The 21,218-nt window shown below is 36.5% G+C and overlaps 2 protein-coding genes across 3 annotated transcripts in view; one reads left to right on the top strand and one right to left on the bottom strand.

Moving 5' to 3' along the window:
- The first annotated feature begins 11,352 nt into the window (after positions 1-11,352).
- On the top strand, positions 11,353-21,205 carry beg (malonyl-CoA-acyl carrier protein transacylase beg). The gene is made up of 3 exons (XM_069844833.1): positions 11,353-12,294; positions 14,878-15,095; positions 19,927-21,205. Exons 1-3 carry the CDS (start codon positions 11,622-11,624, stop codon positions 20,320-20,322), a joined length of 1,287 nt encoding a protein of 428 aa, XP_069700934.1. The 5' UTR covers positions 11,353-11,621; the 3' UTR covers positions 20,323-21,205.
- Positions 20,318-21,218, bottom strand: part of blot (bloated tubules) — a 140,543-nt gene continuing 139,642 nt past the window's right edge. For both annotated transcript variants that reach the window (XM_069844831.1, XM_069844832.1), the window contains exon 17: positions 20,318-20,610. The gene's annotated coding sequence lies outside the window, so the exon portion shown is untranslated. The remainder of the gene's footprint in view (positions 20,611-21,218) is intronic.

The following is a 21,218-nucleotide window of genomic DNA, read 5'->3' on the forward strand; positions in this document are numbered from 1 at the left end:
TATGGTCGAGCATAAAAAGTCGTATGAAACTTGCCTATAATGGTAATTAAGACACTCGTATGAAAATTATGAAACTCGCTTGCTCTCGTTTCATAAACAAACATACTCGCTTCTTAATTACTATCATTATAGGCTCGTTGCATAATGTACTATTAAGAAATAGCGTGTGTTTTTCACGTAGTGGGCAGCTGATTTATGTTGCGTCGTGTATGCTATTTTTTAGAAGAAAGTATTTGTAAATAATTATGTATTGTAAAACAATGTTGGTTATAGGAATGTAATTGTAATTTTAAATCTTTTATGTTTTAATTGTATAAGGAGTAATGTTTTAGTGTAACCTGAAGATGCCTTAGGGTTCGTTATATGAACTTTAAAAAACGTAAGTCATTAGACTAAAAATTGTTACATCAATAGACACGGTAGTGCAAAATAAAGATTATATTACCACCTATCAGAAATAATGAATATTAAATTAATTTTCACAACCGTTGAAGTCTTTGAATGTTTGGCCCACAACTGTCTGTAGCTGTGAGAGAAGGGAGTTGTTGCACTGCTTGGATGTTACAGGGGTGTGCAGAGTGTCTCTCTGTGTGGCACATGAAGTGTTGTGTCACATACTGAGGCATTTTACACGACCTCGATGTGTTGGAATGCTCAATCCAACCCTCGGTGTACCTGAAGCATAAAATGAAAAGAAGGCCGGTTGCATTCAGAAGAGATCTGACTCACGCCTGGGAGTAGAGATAAATTCTAAATAAGTGGAAGAAGCTATTTAGTTGGTGTCTGTGTGGATGCATGACCCAAGTGCAATTGTGTCCGTCTGCCGTTTGATGCGAGTGCCTACCATCGCAGACGAAGTGAAATGTTGTTATTGTAATAGCTGTAGAGTACACTCGTACTAGCGCAGCGATCCCTAGTGGACTTCTGCAATCCTATGCAGTTCCGTTCAAGGATGATTTCTATGACAAGTTTTACACTTTTGACTTTAATAATTACAATATTGTACATAGAAGAGTGTAAATAACTACCTTGTATCCAAGTAGTTGATTAGTGCTAGATAAATTGTTATTTTGTATATTTCATTGGGGGCCATTTTCAGAAAAACTTGAGTATGTTTACTAATGGTGTACTTTGCTTCTTTGTAAGGACGGCATCCAGTGTACTACAGCTGCCAGTACAATTTTGTGAAAAGTTTGCACTGCTGCTTCGAGCAATCCATAATTATATTTTTATTCAAGATAACGCTGCTCTTGTTTCTTGTGGTTCACGTGTTACTTCCTTTTGTAGACAGTTACCGTTAGGCTAATATTTTTTGTTGTTTTATACGTCATAATTTATTTTTATTTCTTGAGTTGAAATTTATGTAAATGAAGCAAATGGTCTGCAATCTCATCAAATTTGTATGCAAGCCAACCTTCTCATCTTCAGCTTCTTCTTCGTTACTATAACTATTACTATATTTCGGGATATTAAATCACAAACTATTCAATTTAATGTGCAATAATTCATTTAATTTACGTCTGTCGCATTCTTAGTTTCATTTATATTGTTTGCAGTTTTTGTTTTATGTGGAGTATTAATAGCTAATCAACGCTAGATGACTGATAAGCTTGCAATTCATACGTATTTGAAGAATGGACAGCATTGTCTGTTGTATCAGTGCCTTTAATTACCTGAAGAGAAAAGATTTTTGTGTCATTTCATACATAATTTTACAAATGGGTTTTACCATTTTCCACATCCACTTTCACAAGGAGATAAATTTAATACAGTCTACAGTCCCTGTTGTAATTAAAATTGTCATACAGAAGGGTTATTTGAAATGCCAAAGATGCAAATAAAATAGATCTGAAATGTGAACAAAATGGCGGAAAATATTGATGTGCAGTGGAAAGATTGTAAAAGATTTGTTTTGAATTTTTGCTTGCATAATACTATGGATCTTGATGTTTCCGAAAATGTTTGTTCTTGAGTAGTGATTTTGCTTTGAAACTCCATTTTAATTATGAAACTTTTACGACAAATATTCAGGAGTCTGAACAGATTTACTTGAATTACAGTACGTAAAATTAACCAGAGGAGACTTGAAGGAAAGAATGTAGTGTCCGCTACTCTATTATGAGTGTATAACAAAAATAACAAGAACAGTAAGAATGAGGAAGGGGAAAAATATGATCAGCATATATCTAGTAAATTAACTGATCCATGCATTGCATCATTGCAGTCACCTGAAATTTTGGCATTTGTCAGACACTGTAGACTGACGGAATTGGAAAATGGAATTTATTGAAAGCAAATTCATGGCTGATTATAGAGAACTGGACTTTCCAACATTGATTAAAAGTATTATGTCCTCCCACACTACACACGAGACTGATGTGTGATTTGCTCATTTGTGTTGCATTATTTTATGACCATTTGAAAGTGAGAGATGGAATAACTTTACAAATATACACGCAGCACATATTAAGTATTAATTATTTCGTAAGGTATACATTTTTTATTACTTACCCATTTGTTCTTTGTATTTCTTAAAATAATATTTATATGTCATGTCAATTTTAATTTGTTTTTACTTGTGTAAACAACGATGCATATGGGGGTTAACACAGAAATTATCTTCGTACACAATCCATGCTATATTCACATTGATTTGGAGTGATTCATTAAGGAGAGTATTCAAGACTAATTTATAAACATATTTTATTATCGTTATACCAAACAGGGATGCTTTCTAGACCAAATGATCATATTTTAATTATTTGGAAACAATAGCAATTAAGAAACATGTTAAAGAAATTATCCTTGCACCAAAATGGATGCTCCCTGAGCTAAATAATCGTAATTGCAGTTAAGAAACATGTTAAACGAATTTTTCTTGCACCAAAAATGGATGCTCCCTGAGCTAAATAATCGTAATTGCAGTTAAGAAACATGTTAAACGAATTTTTCTTGCACCAAAATGTATGCTCCCTGAGCTAAATAATCGTAATTGCAGTTAAGAAACATGTTAAACGAATTTTTCTTGCACCAAAATGGATGCTCCCTGAGCTAAATAATCATAATTGCAGTTAAGAAACATGTTAAACGAATTTTTCTTGCACCAAAAATGTATGCTCCATGAGCTAAATAATCATAATTGAAGTTAAGAAACATGTTAAACGAATTTTTCTTGCACCAAAAATGGATGCTTCCTGAGCTAAATAATCGTAATTGCAGTTAAGAAACATGTTAAACGAATTTTCTTGCACCAAAATGGATGCTTCCTGAGCTAAATAATCGTAATTGCAGTTAAGAAACATGTTAAACGAATTTTCTTGCACCAAAATGGATGCTTCCTGAGCTAAATAATCGTAATTGCAGTTAAGAAACATGTTAAACGAATTTTCTTGCACCAAAATGGATGCTTCCTGAGCTAAATAATCGTAATTGTAGTTAAGAAACATGTTAAACGAATTTTCTTGCACCAAAAATGGATGCTTCCTGAGCTAAATAATCGTAATTGCAGTTAAGAAACATGTTAAACGGATTTTCTTGCACCAAAATGGATGCTCCCTGGACCAAATTATTACTTCACAGTTTTATATAATATTTTATGATGTTGGTATGACTGATAATGCCTACTATTAATTGTTTTTATTTAATACAGTAGGCCATAACTGACTGAGTATATGAGAACTCAGATTCAGAAGGGAACAAACAGGTCGGGGTTTGGGATGGCCCACAGGCCACAAGTCATGCTAAAGATGTTGCTTTGCTTATTATAGTGTTGTGCACTGCATGGAACTGTTATCTATGAAGTATATAACCTTCTCCGTGATCACATCGTGCCTCTAGAGTGGTGTGTTACAATTTTGAGGTTAGTTTCAATAATTTAAGTACGTTTTTTGTCCCATGTGTGATGTGGGAGGATATCGTAGTTTCAACCAACATTGTTCTCTTTTGTGTTAATTCCAATGGAAAGATAATTAACTTTCAACTTCAGAAGGATAAATTAGTAACTCATAAACAATGATTTGTATGGTACCCAGCGACGTGAGCAAATATGCAGTTCTCTGATGAGTTTGTCTCGTTGTAAGAACTATTTGCACTCAGCCATAAATCTATAAAATTTAGTTTCAGGCTTGATCATTACGAACTTGATACTTCCATGCTGTTTCATTTGTTCTAGGATGATAGGCAGTTATTGAACTTCGTATCTTCTTCTCTTACCACATTGTTGTAGTCAACAGCTTCTCACTCTTTGTTCCATTTGCAATAAAATGTGTTTGACATAAAATTCCTATGTCACAAGAAAAAGAAATCTGAAGGTTTTTGGAGCCACATAACAAGTACAGTACTTGGTATTGTTTGCTGTTGGTCCCCCAAAACCAAAATAATTATATTCCAGACAAAAAGTCCTTGTACGATAATCTTTGTAAATTGTCTGAAATAATTCCATTGAAATAACAGTCCGCATTCTTCTGTGCACACACCATGATGGTATATGAGGGTCTAGTTTGGCATTACAGGAGTTCAAGTGCCTAAAGCTGTCCAAGCAAAGAAGTGACTCATGACAGTTCCATTATGTCTGTTTTTTTAATTCTTTCTACCTGCTTGGTCCAGTCAATAAAAACTGGATTTGTCATTTGCCTTTCCGGAGCCACAACGCAACTGAAGACAGTGTTGCCACATAGATTCTTAGTCCAGTGGTCATGTCAGGTAAACACTTTCTTCCATGCTTAACAGTAATGAATACAAAGCTTCTGCCTTCCATCTTGTACTATTGGCATGAAAGAGTCAGCCTAATTAACCTTGAGGTTAGGGTAGGTCAGTTATTACAGAGGTGCCAACTATTATGGATTTCCCCTCACTATTGCAGCATTCACTGCCTGCTGGATCACATCCTATGGCTGCTTATACTGCCTGCCCAATCAACGGTTATGAGCGAACAACCACTAGGTGGCAGGTAATGACATTGCATATACTGATAATGTTAATAGCGGTGGGCACTGCCTGCCACCTAGCGGTAAAATAACTTTGATTGAGCAGGCAGTTTACGCAGCTATAGGATGCGATCCAGCAGGCAGTGGTAGCATTACAGCCAAAAGGAAAATTATTACTGTACTGAAAAGCAAAATTATCACGGCAAAATATTACTTATGTAGGCCTATGAAGGAAAAAAGTATGTAAGGAAATTTACAGTTGAGACTGCATTTGCATGCAGAAGTTATAACTATTTCTTCTTCTTCTTCTTCTTTTTCTTCTTCTTCTTCTTCTTCTTCTTCACTTCATGATATTGGGCAATTGCCCGTTCCGGCTTCAAAGGTCGCTCCATCTTTTCATCGGTCGTCCCTGATCTCTTCATCCTTTTGGTTTATAATTTATTGCTTTCTTAGGAAGTCTGTAGTCGTCCATTCTCTATACATGTAATTTCCAATCTTGTCTGTAATTGTCTATTTTATCAATAAGTGGGTATACTCCTAATTCCTGCCTAATATCTTCATTTCTAATTCTATCTAATCTCGTGCATCCTTTTACTTTCCGCAAGAATCTCATCTCTGCCGCTTGTATGTATAAATATTTCATACAGAAAAAATCTTCCATATTAGCCTCTTGAAATGTTGTTCAGAGATTCTCAGGTTTGGTTAATGAAGACGAATATGACAAACTTGAAGGGGAATTTGCAGCTTACCTTACCAATGCGATACTTTTCATGAAAACATTACAAATGTTGTTTACATATTTCTTTTAGAGCACAATATCCCATATTAAACAAAATTCAAGCTTATGTTAAGCACATCAACACTGGAATCATTTCTGAGCCAGAAAATCAAGATGGCATCTCAAGGAGAGATGCAGAAAAACAACTGTTAGATGCAAAACATGCAACGAAGAATGTCTTTTTACAGAAGGACTCACAGGTAACATGTAACATTGTCTTGTAGCCTAAATCGTTTGTTGCATTTCCAATAAATTTCTCAATGATAGCCTACCTAACTAGGGTTTCTATTAAAGAAAAAATTGAATTAAATATAAATATTAATTTAGAATTGATTAGGAGGCCGATTATATTAAACCCTGGTTGGGACAGCTATCAACTATCTAAGGTTCAGATCTGACTTTTTCGAAAAAAGGGGGGAATGAGTAAGATGGGTTTACTTCAAAGGTTGGCACCCCAAGATCTTTCTCTTATAAAGAAATGGGACTAAAAAGTAATTGTGAACATTGTTGTCATAACAGAAGCCAAAAATAAGTTGGAAAGCGCAAACAGTTTGGATAATTATGATCAAATATACAGTTGAGTGCCAGAAGAAATTAGATCCTGGGTGGGGATGGCCATGTTGATAGATAAGAAATGGAAGTAAAGGGTCATATGAATAAAACTGATGGATTTCCTTTGGAGCAAAAGGATGCATTTATAAGGATGTGCTCTGAAACAAGAGAGTGAAATATGAAAATGTGATTCGAATTGTAAGAATAACCTTTGACTTTTTGCTTCTAAGGCAGGAGCATATGCTCATAAATATGTCAGGTATGTAGTGATGTTTCATGTTTCAATATTATGTATTCGTCAGTTCCCTTTGTGAACTGAGTGTGGGCATCCGGTTTCATAAAGAAATGTGATAAGCTGCAAAGGTAGACCTTCCAATGACGCAACCACTTTCTTTCTGATGCAAAAAACCACACTTATTTCACTTACTACTGGAGAGGGATTCTGTGTCGTGAAAATGGCATCTTGGTAGCTCTCTGTCTCTTTAAAATACAATTATATTTACAGCTACAAACTTAAGAAAGTATCCCGAAATATTAGAAAAGTCACAAGTTCTGGAAGTGAAAAAGGGGGGGGGGGGACAGCAATTCAGAAAATGGTAGACTAGGATCAAAAAGAAAACCGACAAGAATAGAACAGGAAAGAAGCCAATAATCGTGAATACCTAGGAGAAAAAACTATTCATTCTGCTACAAGAGGACACAGATCTTGTAATGCACAGAATTCCAGGTAATTGTCATGCTTTCATTGTTGAAATAATTAATTTGTAATATATATGAATTAATGCATAGTTCATATTATGTATTTAAAATCAAAACTACAACACTTTAAACTAATTACATATTTTTTTTAATCATTGTTGAGCCAGTATCTTCTTTTTCAAACACTGAATCTACATCAAATAGCTTACTATTGGAAATTGTGGAAAGTAATGATTAATAATACGCATGTGGTTAGTGACAACATTGCCAATGCCATCTAGCGGCTCGCTATGAGAACAAAAACATAGGCTATATTTAAACTTAAAAAAAAAAAATGTTAGTTTGATATTTAAGAAACGTAATAACTAAAATAAATTCAAAGCTCTTTCTTTTTGTTTTTGTACCCTTGTCATCTATATGAATTGTAAAATAAAATCTGAATTTTAATAAGGAAATGGGAGAAAGGAAAATTACTAGAAAAATAAATAATGATTATCTAGTCATTTGAAAGAAACGATTTGTTTGTTTAATATATTAGCTGTGTGCTACCTTCTTTCATTTTATATTTTTATAGCCTTTGAAAGTCACAAATGAATTGTTTGCCTTTTTTACATGTGCGTTTTTAAGGACACTGAAATACTTGTCTACCAGCAATCTCATAATAATATTACTATGAATTTTCACATTCACATTGTGTTTTAGGAAGCAATTAGTTATCTTATTTCTAAGTCCATGAAGAGTTTCTCACAAAAATTTGTGAAAATTATTTTCAAATATTTCTGAAATCTCAGGACAATTTATTTTCACTTTTCACAGTCAAGATACATTGATTTCTTTTCACTGCACATAAATTTGTAAAATTCAGTACAATTTACATGGGCCATGTTATACTGAATAGCTTTAATGGATGAGAGAGTTCATCTATTCCTCTGATCCTTGGCTACAATACTCAAATCAACCATAACTTCATTATATGGTCCATACAATTCCTTGTTTTTGGGAAACCTGACAATTATTTCCATTCATTTGAATCTGGTAATTAAAACAGCCGTATATGGCACAAATAACACCTCTTCAGCCATTTCCTTAAATTACAGGACATGAGAAGTAAAGAGAAAAACATCGTTTTTACCAAAACATATCAACTCCCATGGCCGCTGTTGTTAGTTATCTTATCGAACCGCTAGGTGGCAGTCATGGAGTATGTCGCCAATTTTTATCGTCATTTTCCACTATTGTAGTAGTAAGCTACTTGTCTATGTGTTTCAAATGACCAGAAAATTTTAATTACAGTTATTTTGTTATGTAAATTGTATTTATTCAAATGGGCTATTCGAACGTAATTATGCAATAGAGACTAATTTATTGCAATTTTATATCTGTTGGCATAATTACAACTTAAAAATCTGAAATGGCTCGTTACATAATTTATTGAAACATAACATTGTCATTTAAGTTAAAATCAACATCATTTTCATATTCTTCATACATTTGAAATCTCTCTTTGCAGAACTGCGGATTGTCTTATACAACCTCTAGAATCAAGCCATCATCAAGATTTCATTTATCAGACCACAGCCCTAAAAAAAAAAAGCCGAAAATGAATTTACCAGAAATTGAGAAACAAAAATATTCAGCACCACAAATTTGCATAGGCTTGTGTTGAAGCAGTTAAAAGTAACAAGAATTCAAACAGAAAGGAACACGTCATTATAGACTTTCTTAACCACAAAACTGGCGAAGAAGCCAACAATCATACGAAGATTGTAGTGGAAGTGTTGAAACATAATATACTGCCATCTTGTAGCACACAAAGCCACAAATAACACAAATACGAATATTATATGCACAGCTGACATAAAAATGAAAACAAATTAAATAAAGTAAGGAAGAGGTTTATAAAATTCATCTTTTGAAAGACGGAAGTGTTAGATTGCTTCATCAGAATAAAATACTGCAACATATTGATTTTAGTAGGTACCAGTGAAGATATAAATAAGAGAGTGAAATAATTTGAAAACTAATCCACTGCTGTGGAATAAAAGCATATCTGACCAGTGACTATGAAACTAGGGGGGGAAGAGGGGCAAAAGTGAAAGTTTGAAAAAAAAAAGAGTAGAAACAATTAATTCCTCTCAAGGAAAGTGATCAGATAGAGTAAACTCTCCCTGAAGTACCAAAGCTGTCACAATATTCTAATTCTAATTTATTCACAATTTACATTTGAAATAATACATATGAATTGATACTCGAAATGAGCATATGCTCGTGCCCGGGTACAGTCCAGTAGTCTACATAAATTTTACAGAGATCAATAATAATGTTGATAATAGAAATAGAAATAATAATAATAATAATAATAATAATAATAATAATAATAATCATAGAATAACCGTGACGGAGATGATACAAAGATAGTAATACAAATTAATTCATTAATAATAATAATAATAATAATAATAATAATAAAACAAATATTTACAATAATAAAATAAATACTATGACAGATAAAATAAAATATAAAACCACTTAGCGAGAGTTAACACAACTTAAATAACCATATAATAGCCAGGAAAAAAATGAACTTGAAAATCAACAGTAAAGTTCGTTGTAATGCAGACGACAGCAACCGCCATATTGACATTGTGCTATGCATTAATAGTAGTAGGGGGGGACCGAAAGTCTACGTAACTGCCGTTCTCTTCGAATCTTCTCGTACAATCATGGGAAGTTAATGCTGCAAAAACAAAATGTCTACGAGTAAAACTGTTCATTATTACCAGGATAAATACAAATAATATTGAAATATATTAATCAAGTTTCAGTTATAGATCTCCCCTTTTGTGAAAACCAAGGACCTGATTTTCATAAATCTTTAATTTGGAAAATGCCAAAGTTCATGGGGGAGGAGAATGTAGATCTGTGGCCCATTTCTTTTAGGTTTTATGCCCAATAAATATAAATAACTGTGCATATAATAAATTTATCAGTTTCTCCAAAACATACGGATTTGGAGGCATGCTGGGTTGCTCGTTTAATTTATCTCTTAATCTTTGCGGGGGAAAAAAAATCTTTTATGTAGATTTCGAATTCATAACATTTTGTGTTTTTTCCTTGAAAGTTGTTACTTTTAACTGCATTATTCCCAGATGAATTAATTCCATAGTGAATATGAAAAAAATTCGATCCTTAGTTTAGACGAAATCGTACACAATCTGACAAACAGTGTCTCCTAAACTAGTCTTCTGCATGGTATCAGTTTCCATGGTGCCATGTGTGACTTTTCATGTCAAAACGTTAATTACAATGTTTAAAGAGCCACCAGTGTAGCTTACTCGTCAGGCTCCTTTACCGGATGACCCGGAGCTGCATTCGAGCATGGGTTCGATTCCCACTTGAGCTGATTACGTGGTTGTTTCTTTTCCGAGGTTTTCCCCACCCGTAAGACAAGTATCAGGTAATCTGTGGTTCATCTCGCCAAATACCAATTCCATCGATGCTAAATAATATAGTAGTTAATATTGCGTTGTTAACCAATTAAAATAAAGTAAACAAAGTATAAATAATTATGGTAACGTTGCACTACTACTACTACTATAACTATCAGTAGTAGCCCTGATTGGAATTTGGGGGAATTTCATGTATTGTGGGTCCCTATCACCATGGCATGCCGCGTCCTTAGGTTGTGGATAGAGGAGATGGCTTTCAGATATGGAGGGTAGCTGCGAATATATTGAATAAGCAGTCCTGGACAATCAATAAGGGGTGGTCCTCCAGCTTGGGGGTTGAGCGGAAGACTAACAATCCATCACCGTAAAAAAAAAAAAAAAAATAGCTTGTTACGAAACCACACAATAAGTAGGAACATTCAATCCAGACGTTTGAAATGGGCAGGGCATGTAGCACGTATGGGCGAATCCAGAAATGCATATAGAGGTGTCAGTTGGAAGGCCGGAGGGGAAAAAGGTCTTTGGGGAGGCTGAGACATAGATGGGAGGATAATGTTAAAATGGATTTGAGGGAGGTGAGATATGATGATAGAGACTGGATTAATCTTGCACAGGATAGGGAGCGATGGCGGGCTCAAGTGAGAGCGGCAATAAAAGCCATAACTAAGTTGGGGGGAATTTCACATTGTTAATCTGGCAACGCCACTGGTCCATGTTGCAAGAGCAGCATCACCAATTTAGCGACTTTGTCCCTAGATCTGTTTCCTTGTAAAGGTAAAAAAAAAGTAAAGGTATCCCCTTCAATTTTTCAGCGATTCAGTTAAAGAAACTCTTATATTATTTAAAATGTAACGATTTTTTTTAATGACTTCACTGTTAAATATTGAGCATTGTCTTTAGCGATGGGAATGATAGTAATTTAACGACTTTTCACAGACTGTTGTTGGCAATACTGTGCAAAATACATCCGTATGCTGTCGAGTTGTTACGTGAGATTCGTGAGAGAGAGAATTAGAATGGTATTGCGTGTAATTTAGATATTTACGATTAGGTTCGTAGACTAACGCAACAAGAAATGTCTGCTAGACTAATGATATCCATTTTTATATGTATCTTACATATTAACTATTGCTGCTTTAGTGCTTTTATGGAATCAGAAGTTGAAGTTAGGTTAGGCGTATAACCGCCACATCTACTCGGCGTTACAATAGTTGAACAATGTCTCTTAAAAAATATATTTTGCATAGAATAACAAATATAAATGTATGGAAGGCACCATGCATTAATGCTGTTAATCAACTTCCGTCAGTAATTAAAAACAGGTCATTTTGTGTAAAGAGGGAAAGCCAAGTCTTTGACCATGCTCCAATAGAGGCAAGTAAAACAGAAGGATCTGATACAGAGCATGATGTGAAACAATTGCTTGAAGAAGCAGCTGTGTGTAGTGATCCTGCACCGGTCCATCCGGAATATGTTTGGTCAACGTCTCCCTATCCAGAAGGAACAGTGCTGAAGAGAGACCAGTCGAGGCACTTCAGACGTCCCAATGTGGATCCTCGAGAAACATCCCTCGTGCTGTTCCCCGGGCAAGGCTCGCAGTTTGTTGGCATGGGGAAGGACTTGATGAAGTTTCCAATCTCTCGTGACCTATTCGAAGCGGCCAATGATTTGCTAGGCTATGACTTAAGGAGCTTGTGTTTCAATGGACCCAAGGAAGAGCTGGACAAGACGATCCACTGTCAGCCAGCTGTGATGGTGTGTTCGCTCGCGGCAGTGGAAAGGCTGAGAGAAGAGCGCCCGAGGTCTATAGAGTCTTGCGTAGGCGCCGCAGGGTTCAGCATCGGCGAAATTACAGCCCTGGTGTTCGCAGGAGCGTTGTCGTTCGAAGAAGGTTTGTTACATTTGTTGAGCAATTGTTTTATGTGTGGGTACGATTCTTTATTTTGAAAACGTTGAAAATTTAATTAAAATGTTTGTGCCGGTACTTGAAAATGTATGTGCCCTGGCTCTTTGTGGAGGGTGCTTAATATATAATTACCCTAATACTTTTGTCTTTTACCCAAGATGTTTAGTCACGGAACAGAAGGATATAGGCCAATGTTGTGATTTATTTCTTTGGTGAGTTGCACAATGGACAGTTAGGGGACTGATATATTCCAATTCTATGCAGGTGTTTGGCCAAACAATCATGGCCTGTTGCCAATCTAAATGCAGCTACAGACGATTTTCGTGGTAAATCGGGACTTAACTGTGGATTTTGATGCAGAGAGTTCCATTTTTCCCCTTGGGATTGTGTTATTGAATTTTGTTTGTTGAAGTCTAAGTATGTAGATTTAATAAATATTTTCACAGAGTAATACGTAGATTTAGTAACAGGTCTGTAAGTAGCAGTGCTGCCCTTCTTTGCTAAAGCATGCGCATTCTCGTTTCCCAGGATTCCACAATGGGATGGTATCCATTGGAATACAATTCTTTTATTGAGTGATATTAATTGAGAGAGCATTTTAGTTATTTCTGCTGTTTGAGATGAAGGTGTGTGTTTAGAGACTATTGATAGAATAGCTGCTTTGGAGTCTGACAATATAACTGCATTCCTAAATTTATTGATGTGGCATAGAAGATTCCTGAGACTTTCCCATATTGCAATGATTTCACCATCAAAACTTGTTGTTCCATATCCAAGAGGTCAAATGACTTCATTGTCAAATGCCTGGCATTAGAAAACAACAACGACAACATTTCATTGTTGACCTTTATATGCCGTTGTGGCCGGGAGGAAAAAGGTCTTAAGTAAAAATTTTATACTTTTCAGGAGAGCAGTAGAAAGATTGAAATTGGTGTCAATTATAGAGTTTTTTTAATTAAGAGGTTTTTCCTGGATATTATTTGTTTATATTTCTTCTAAAATAGGTAATGTTGCTCATTTAACAATTTTCTTGATTATTTCCAAAAATAGCCGTACTTAAGCCCTTTTAAGACTAGAACCCAAACTGAGTAGAAGGGACTAGCCTATGTAAACATAAGACCTTTTTCATGTCAAAATAAATGAGAAATGTAAATTATTAGGAATGCAAAATGGGTCTTAAACAATATAGGACTGTTTACCTGGTGCTTAAAGTTTTAAAGGAAAGGGCATCAGTATGAGATAAAATAGCTAAAATACAAGTTAGACCTTTTTAATAGGGAAGCATGGAAAGTAAACATGTGATGTTTGTAAGGAATAAAATATTAAATATTCTTAAGTCCTTTATTCTGTGTGTGCTCGATTCAAAAAGTACTTAGGACATTTGGTAACGCTCTATAAATCCAGTCAGGAGTCTTATTTGACTTTAGCCGTTTAACCAGATTGTAGAGAATTGTTTCCGCTTTCAGAATATATAAAAATCCCATTTTCACAAAAAATTGGCTTAAGACCTTTTTTTTCCCAGCCACAGATGTTAATCCTATTTTATTTTTCACTTCGTGTATCTTACTTTTATATGTTGGCTAGACTACATAAAAAATAAGTTTTGAATAGATAACAAATGCATATGAAGCGATAGAACAGTAGCTAGGCCACATTTAATGAATACTGGTAATATTGTATTGTTTCATGTTGGCAATATGAAAAACAATCAGTTTTGGATATGAAAAACAATCAGTTTTGGATAGATAACAAATGCATATGAAGCAATAGAACAGTAGCTAGGCTACATTTAATGAATACTGGTAATATTGTATTGTTTCATGTTGGCAATATGAAAAACAATCAATTTTGGATAGATAACAAATGCATATGAAGCAATAGAATAGTAGCTAGGCCACATTTAATGAATACTGGTAATATTGTATTGTTTCATGTTGGCAATATGAAAAACAAATGAGTTTTGGATAGATAACAAATGCATATGTAGCAATAGAATAGTAGCTAGGCCACATTTAATGAATACTTGTAATATTGTATTGTTTCATGTTGGCAATATGAAAAACAAATGAGTTTTGGATAGTTAACATATATATGAAGGAATAGAACAGTAGCTAGGCCACATTTAATGAATACTTGTAATATTGTATTATTTCATGTTGGCAATATGAAAAACAAACGAGTTTTGGATAGATAACAGATATATATGAAGCAATAGAACAGTAGCTAGGCCACATTCAATGAATACTGGTAATATTGTATTGTTTCATATTGGCAATTTATGAAAAACGAATCAATTTTGGATAACAAATGCATATGAAGCGATAGAACAGTAGTTAGGCTACATTTAATAAATGCTGGTAATGTTTTATTGTTTCGTGTTGGCAACATGAAAACCGAGTCAGTTTTGGATAGATAACAAATGCATGTGAAACAATAGACCAGTACAGACTCTCATAAAAGTCTTACTTTAATGAAGCTTATAGAGTATAATATAAGGAAATTGTATGACTAGAATGTACCCTAAATATTGAAAAGGTATGGAGTAGTGATTTGAATGTTTGCTCATAGCCATCCGCCTGGTGAAGGTGCGAGCGGAGGCGATGCAGCTGGCATCAGACATCGTGCCAAGTGGCATGATGACTGTGTTGTACAACCCAGACTCCAAGCTCAACTATGCCTGCCTGCAGGCAAGAGAGTGGTGTCTGCAGCGGGGCATCGAGGACCCCCAGTGTGGCGTGGCCAACTACCTGTACCCCCAGTGCAAGGTCATTGCAGGTCACGAGGAGGTGGGTCCATAGGCTGCAATGAAGCCATGTGAATTTTCTCTGTCAGAATGTTTGAAGTTTGTTCCGGATTAACCGTGCATATTGTATAGTTGAAAGAGTTATTTTTCAATAAGCTACTAATTTGATTCTTTGTTTGGAATGAAAATGCAGACCAGCTGCAATATGTAGGTGATGGTGAAAGGGATATCCCACCTAACCTACCAAAAACATCCTCTATTAACCCACACTTCGATGGGTATTTCATAGTACATTATGCAACGAGCCTATAATGGTAGTAATTAAGACGCGAGTATGTTTATGAAACGAGCGCGCTCGTTTCATAATTTTCACACCAGCGTCTTAATTACCATTATAGGCAAGTTTCATACGACTTTTTATGCTTGACCATATTTCTGACTTGAAATTATTCGTAAGTATTCATGTTATTGTTATGTGAGTGAGTGCAATAGCCTACCTCATGAATTGTGAGATGTGCGCAGACGCGAAAGTATTGATTTTTTCCGGGAAACGAATATGGACGACCTTGATAATAGTAAGATAACATTAGTCTTGATATAACCTTGAAATTGAATTCGACATTGAAAAACGAGATGACAAATTGAATTTATTTGAATATTATTTACAATTAACGCTAATTATTATAGTAACAGAACATAACCTTCTGCAACAGTATTGGATTTCCAGCCTCCATGATCTTTCGATAGTTGTCTTTCGATTGCATATCCGAGAATAATCGAAAACCTGAACTTTAATGAATAGGTGTACTTTAATGACATGCATTAAAGGACTGCTACCAGGTGTATAATTACTACATTTCGGCATGGTCGGGCATAAAATAATAATAACAACTTTTTACATTTCAAGAGTCCAGTGCAAGAATGATAGATGCCATTTGGAATACATTTTGCAGGAGAAGCAATTGAAAGTTTGAAATGCTTAGCGCTCAAAGCTTAACTGTGATTTTCCGATCATTACTGGACAATGACTATCAGTGTTAATGCCATATAACTCTTTATGTACATTCTATATGTCTTAAGCTATGCATTGACAGTCTTGGTTCATTTTCGACAAGAAAGTGACATCCATCATTCTTGCAGTGGACTCTTCATTTAAAATAAGATCCAAACTGCCATTTCGTTCACCAATGGGTTCAGCTCAGCTGTAGGAATATCAGTAGCCAGGCAGTGATTTCTCAACCAAGATAACACAAACGAATGGGACCACGTCGTATTCTTTTGCCGATAATTTGGTTAAAACCATGGTGACAGAATTCGCGATTGTTTTGTCTTTGGTTATAGTTAATGGCAGAGAACATTGTTCTTTCCTGCTAAGTTATTCTCAACGAAATCTCAGAAATCATAATTATAGAAAGCCGCTAAATTCCTATATTTTCAATAAGTCACTTAGCAGAATGTAGAATAGAAGATGGTTAAATGAGGAAAGTGCGTTTATTTGATTGATTTTTCCTCACTAGCTATTTCAACAAAGAGCTCTTGCAAGCTTCGTCCAGCACACCCCTGTTTATTGGCAGTTTGCTGAGTGAAGGTATATCTGAACAGTGAATGCGTGTATAAACCTTCTTGAAATGTTGTAAGACAGCTGATACATGTGCGTTCTTCTTGTGTTGCACAATGTGAAATGAAAACTGAATGGAGCTGAATCGAACTACTGGGTGTTCACTTCAAAGTGTGTCATGGCTCGCTGTATGCCGTCATGTGGCTAGTCGATGAGCCTACAGAATTCAATCTTCCTACACTTCCACAGAGGTGTATTACTTATGTGCCAGAGAAGTTGCCTAGCAAGTACGGCGTTCATTCTGAAGAGTACTTACCGATATGTACGGTAACACCTGTAGTGGCAGGAATGTGAACTGTTTGGAAACACGTACTGAGGTGAGTTTTTTTCTTACTGTCGGGATATGTGGAGAGGGTTAAGACGATTACTTACGTATTTGTTGACATTAACTTGGACGGTCAACATGGACACGGAGCATTTGATTTGTGTTGTGGAATGTTGCCGTACGCAACTGATGATAACAAATACCCTGCGTATGACTTGGCCGCGCAAAACACAGTTCGAAAGAGGTTATGGTAGCACACAGACCGTACAGACCGCCATCTGTTGCTACGACGTTCAAGTTATACTGTACACGTTCTCAAGTTCAGATTGAACGTCTTGATTAATAGGCAACTTCTCTGACATAAAAGCCGAAACTCGCTTCAAACCGCTGACTCACAACAGTGACGTTATGACACACTTTGAAATGAACACCCAGTATATCTGCTGTTGGAATTGATCTTTAACCTGAATTTCAGTTTTTCAAACAAAATTGTAATTCTCACTCCAGTGAACTGTGTTTTGTGCCAGGAGCAGCTTAGTGACTGGGTACCTATTTCTTCCTATTAGCATTTATGGAATATTATACTACTAGGTTCAAAAAGTTCCCGGAATTTTACTACCATTTTTCGTATTAATATATAACAAGGGATATTATACATTTGTTTTGTTGGTAACATTCATGATGTCATTTCCTTAAAGTTTGTTGATAATGGCAATTATTGGTTTTGAGTTGTAGGCAATTGTTTATCATAGTGTTTCGTTTGTTCGTCGCATTTTGTAATTATGTCCACAGAGCAAAGTACAAACATCAAGTTCTGTGTTTTGCTGGGGACATGATCAGTATGGCTGATGAAGATGGTGATTTCTTAAACAAAATGAAACTGGTGCTACTTGTACGACCCAGTCCCTAAACGACAGTCATCTGAGTGGAAATCGAAAACATCTCCTCGGAAGCAAAAATTTCCTACGCACACTTCCAAAGGCAAAGTTATTTTAAATGTTATGTTTTATTTAACGACGCTCGCAACTGCAGAGGTTATATCAGCATCGCTGGATGTGCCGGAATTTTGTCCCGCAGGAGTTCTTTTTCATGCCAGTAAATCTACTAACATGAGCCTGTCGCATTTAAGCTCACTTAAAGCAAAGTTATGTTGGAAGTTTTCTTCGACTCTCAGGGTCTCATGCACCATGAGTTCATTCCAGAAGGTCGTACTGTAACGAAAGAATTGTACGTAGAAACCCTCCGTCGCCTCTGGGACGCAGTGAGAAGGAAACGTCCAGAAAAGTGGGTAGAAAACAACTGGTTCCTTATGCATGACAATGCACCTGCTCATCGCGCAATTATTGTAAAGAATTTTCTTGCCAGGCACAACATAACTGCTTTGGATCACCCACCATACTCTCCTGATCTCTCACCACCTGATTACTTTCTGTTTCCCCGTCTGAAAAGTCATCTGAAAGGACGGAGATTCAATGCTGAAGAGGTTATCGCAAACGCGACGAGAGCACTAAGACGGGTTTCACAAAATGGCTTCCAGGTCTGCTTCCAGGAACTCTACACGCGTTGGCAAAAGTGTGTTGTTGCGGAAGGCAACTATTTTGAAGGAAATGCTGTAGAATAGTGTTTAAGGTACGTTGTTTCTATGATGCTAGCAAATTCCGGGAACTTTTTGAACCTAGTATGTATAAGATGGCGCGTGGCTGAGCAGTGAACATCGACCGTGTTTTATTTATGGTATAGAGACATTGCAGCTGTAAACGTGAGTAATTTCTTAGGTGGAATAAATTGTAACTGCAACTTTCATGGGATGAAGTAAATCTGTTGTGCCTAAAGTAATGTGAGAGATATCTTAGTTCATGAGTGGAAACTGGGAGGTAAAGCACAAAGCTGGGACATGTGTTCTCTTATTTTGGGCGTATTTTCACAAACAGATTCCCAATAAAATCTGTGACACCGATATGACTATTTCTTCTTGTTATTGGCTTTGTTGTGAAATGCTCAGCATTAGAAATTGTAGAGCCTGGACGAGAAGTTATGGCACCAGCGCGAGGGACGCATTTTAGTTCGTTTGCTTGGACTCGCCCTCACACTCAACTGGAGGGGTGTTGGGTTAGTTGGTTACTAGCATTCCGAGTGTTCAGATCGTTCTGCTACTACCGCTATTGCTAATACTGAAAACATTGTCCTTCTGAGCGCCCTCATTATGGCATTGTCTAAGGTGTGAAATCATAGAGTAGTTCATAGTCAAGGACATGAAATAGCATACAATGTATGGAAATTCATGTCAGAAGAGGTTATAATGGAATACCAATTCCATTGAAAAGCGTATGTGCAAGAGTACTGGCTGCCGCTGGTATTTCAAAGCGAACCTTGGCAAGAATCAGGAACGAAGAGAAAAATATTGAGGCAGGAACAGGAGATTCTTTCTCCAGTCCGGAAAAATCACAGCCGAAGACGATTGTTGCAGCTGTAGTCAGTTTTGATGAGGAAGTCCTAAGAAGACTCATCTATAATTTCTACGCTACGCATAAGCAGAGGCCGACTCTGCAATCGCTTCTTCCAAGAATGGATATCAGTGTATGATTATGTGAAGAAAGTAGGGAACAATTACATTGAAAGTGAGCGCGTGATGGACAGTATTTTGGAGAACATTTCCATAAACTTAGGGACATCTGATTCCAGCACAGATCAGTCGTCAGATTCGGACGGAGAATAAGAATATAGAGATGGAATAGCGGGTGTAATTCCATTAGGTACCTTCGGACTCTTGAGTAGGAAATTGGTGATAGTAAGGTAAGACGAATGTTTTTGGAAAGAGATGAAACGGATATGCCTGCCGCTCTGAGCTTGAGAACCGTAACCCAAACAACCCCCACTCCTCTACCCTGCTGACCGGCAATTTAAAACTTCGCGCAGGTTGGTGCCATAACATCTCGTCTCAGCCCTACCTATATGCATATGTTGTTTCCTCATTTTGACTTATTTTTGCAGGCCCTGAAATTTATAGAAAGCAATGCTCGGCAGTACAAGTTGAAGCGGTTGAAGAGACTTCCTGTATCTGGAGCTTTCCACACGTCACTGATGCTGCCGGCAGTGGAACCGTTCAAGGAGGCGCTCAAGAGAACGGAGGTAAGCGACCCCATCATCCCCGTGTACTCGAACGTGGATGGCAAGAGCTACAGGAACGCCTGGCACATCAGGATGCAGCTGCCCAAGCAGATCTACAAGCCGGTCAAGTGGGAGCAGACCCTCCACGTGCTGTACGAGCGCCGCACGGGGGAGTACTTCCCCAGGACGTTTGAGTGCGGGCCCGGCAAGTCGCTCAAGAGCCTGCTCAAGATGGTGAATGCCAAGGCCTGGGACAACTGTTTCAGCATCGAAGCGTAGTTAAAAAAGATGTATTTGTACAGCAATTTACATGGTACAGAATATACAAAAAATATTACAATCATTCACACATGTTCACTTTGACTTCAGTCTGTTGCCTTGAAAGCACTTAGTCCACGAGTTGAATAAATTAGATTTGAAGACGCCACGAGACTAGGCAGGGGAGCTGGGTGACGTCTTCTTCCATTAGATTCTTTGGAGAAAGCTCTTCGCTGAAACAACGTCAGCAGGAGCAACGCACACGTCACATGTCCAGCTTGCTGCTGGCATGATCCACAACCAGTCAGGCTGAAATGGAAACACATGAACATTTATTTTTGAAAAACATCGAAACACTACATAAAAACCACTTTGTTAAAAATAAGCTTTGCATAAAATTAAAAAAAAAACATTATTTAATTAAAAAAGAATGAGGTTTTAGAGTTATAAATAAGGTCGGGATTACTACGCAGATGCATATTTTTACTGATCTGTGGAAAGTAATGCAAAAACATTATTATACATGATTTGAATGTCTGTGATGACGAATACATACATATTTTTGCATATTTCAGCCGTGACCAGCCTCATGGTCTAGTGGTCAGAGTTTCTGGCTATAGTTCGATTCCCGTTAGAGCACAGGAATTTTTCCTTAAAGGGGATTATTCCTGTGTTCGTCCATGGTCTGGAATTTAGGTTAAGTTTAGATTTAAGACCTCTCCTGGCACCACATTATCATAATCATCCTATCACATCATCGGGGTAATGTAACTCCGCCTTCCAGGCACCCCAACCTCAGAAGTGGGTTACAACTAAGCCACGGCCAAGAGAGAAGACCAGAAATGTCGAAAAGACAACCTAGTGGCATTGGATTAAAAAAAAATATATTTCAGCTGTTCCTGCATATAATAGACTTA

This window comes from Periplaneta americana, chromosome 14 (assembly GCF_040183065.1).
Source record: "Periplaneta americana isolate PAMFEO1 chromosome 14, P.americana_PAMFEO1_priV1, whole genome shotgun sequence".
In the NCBI taxonomy this organism is placed as follows: domain Eukaryota; kingdom Metazoa; phylum Arthropoda; class Insecta; order Blattodea; family Blattidae; genus Periplaneta; species Periplaneta americana.

Coding starts and splice junctions, on each gene's coding strand:
- beg (XM_069844833.1), top strand. CDS start 11,622: ATGTCTCTTAAAAAATATATTTTGCATAGAATAACAAATATAAATGTA. Junction 12,295..14,877: donor AGCGTTGTCGTTCGAAGAAG/GTTTGTTACATT, acceptor GTTTGCTCATAG/CCATCCGCCTGGTGAAGGTG. Junction 15,096..19,926: donor TCATTGCAGGTCACGAGGAG/GTGGGTCCATAG, acceptor TTATTTTTGCAG/GCCCTGAAATTTATAGAAAG.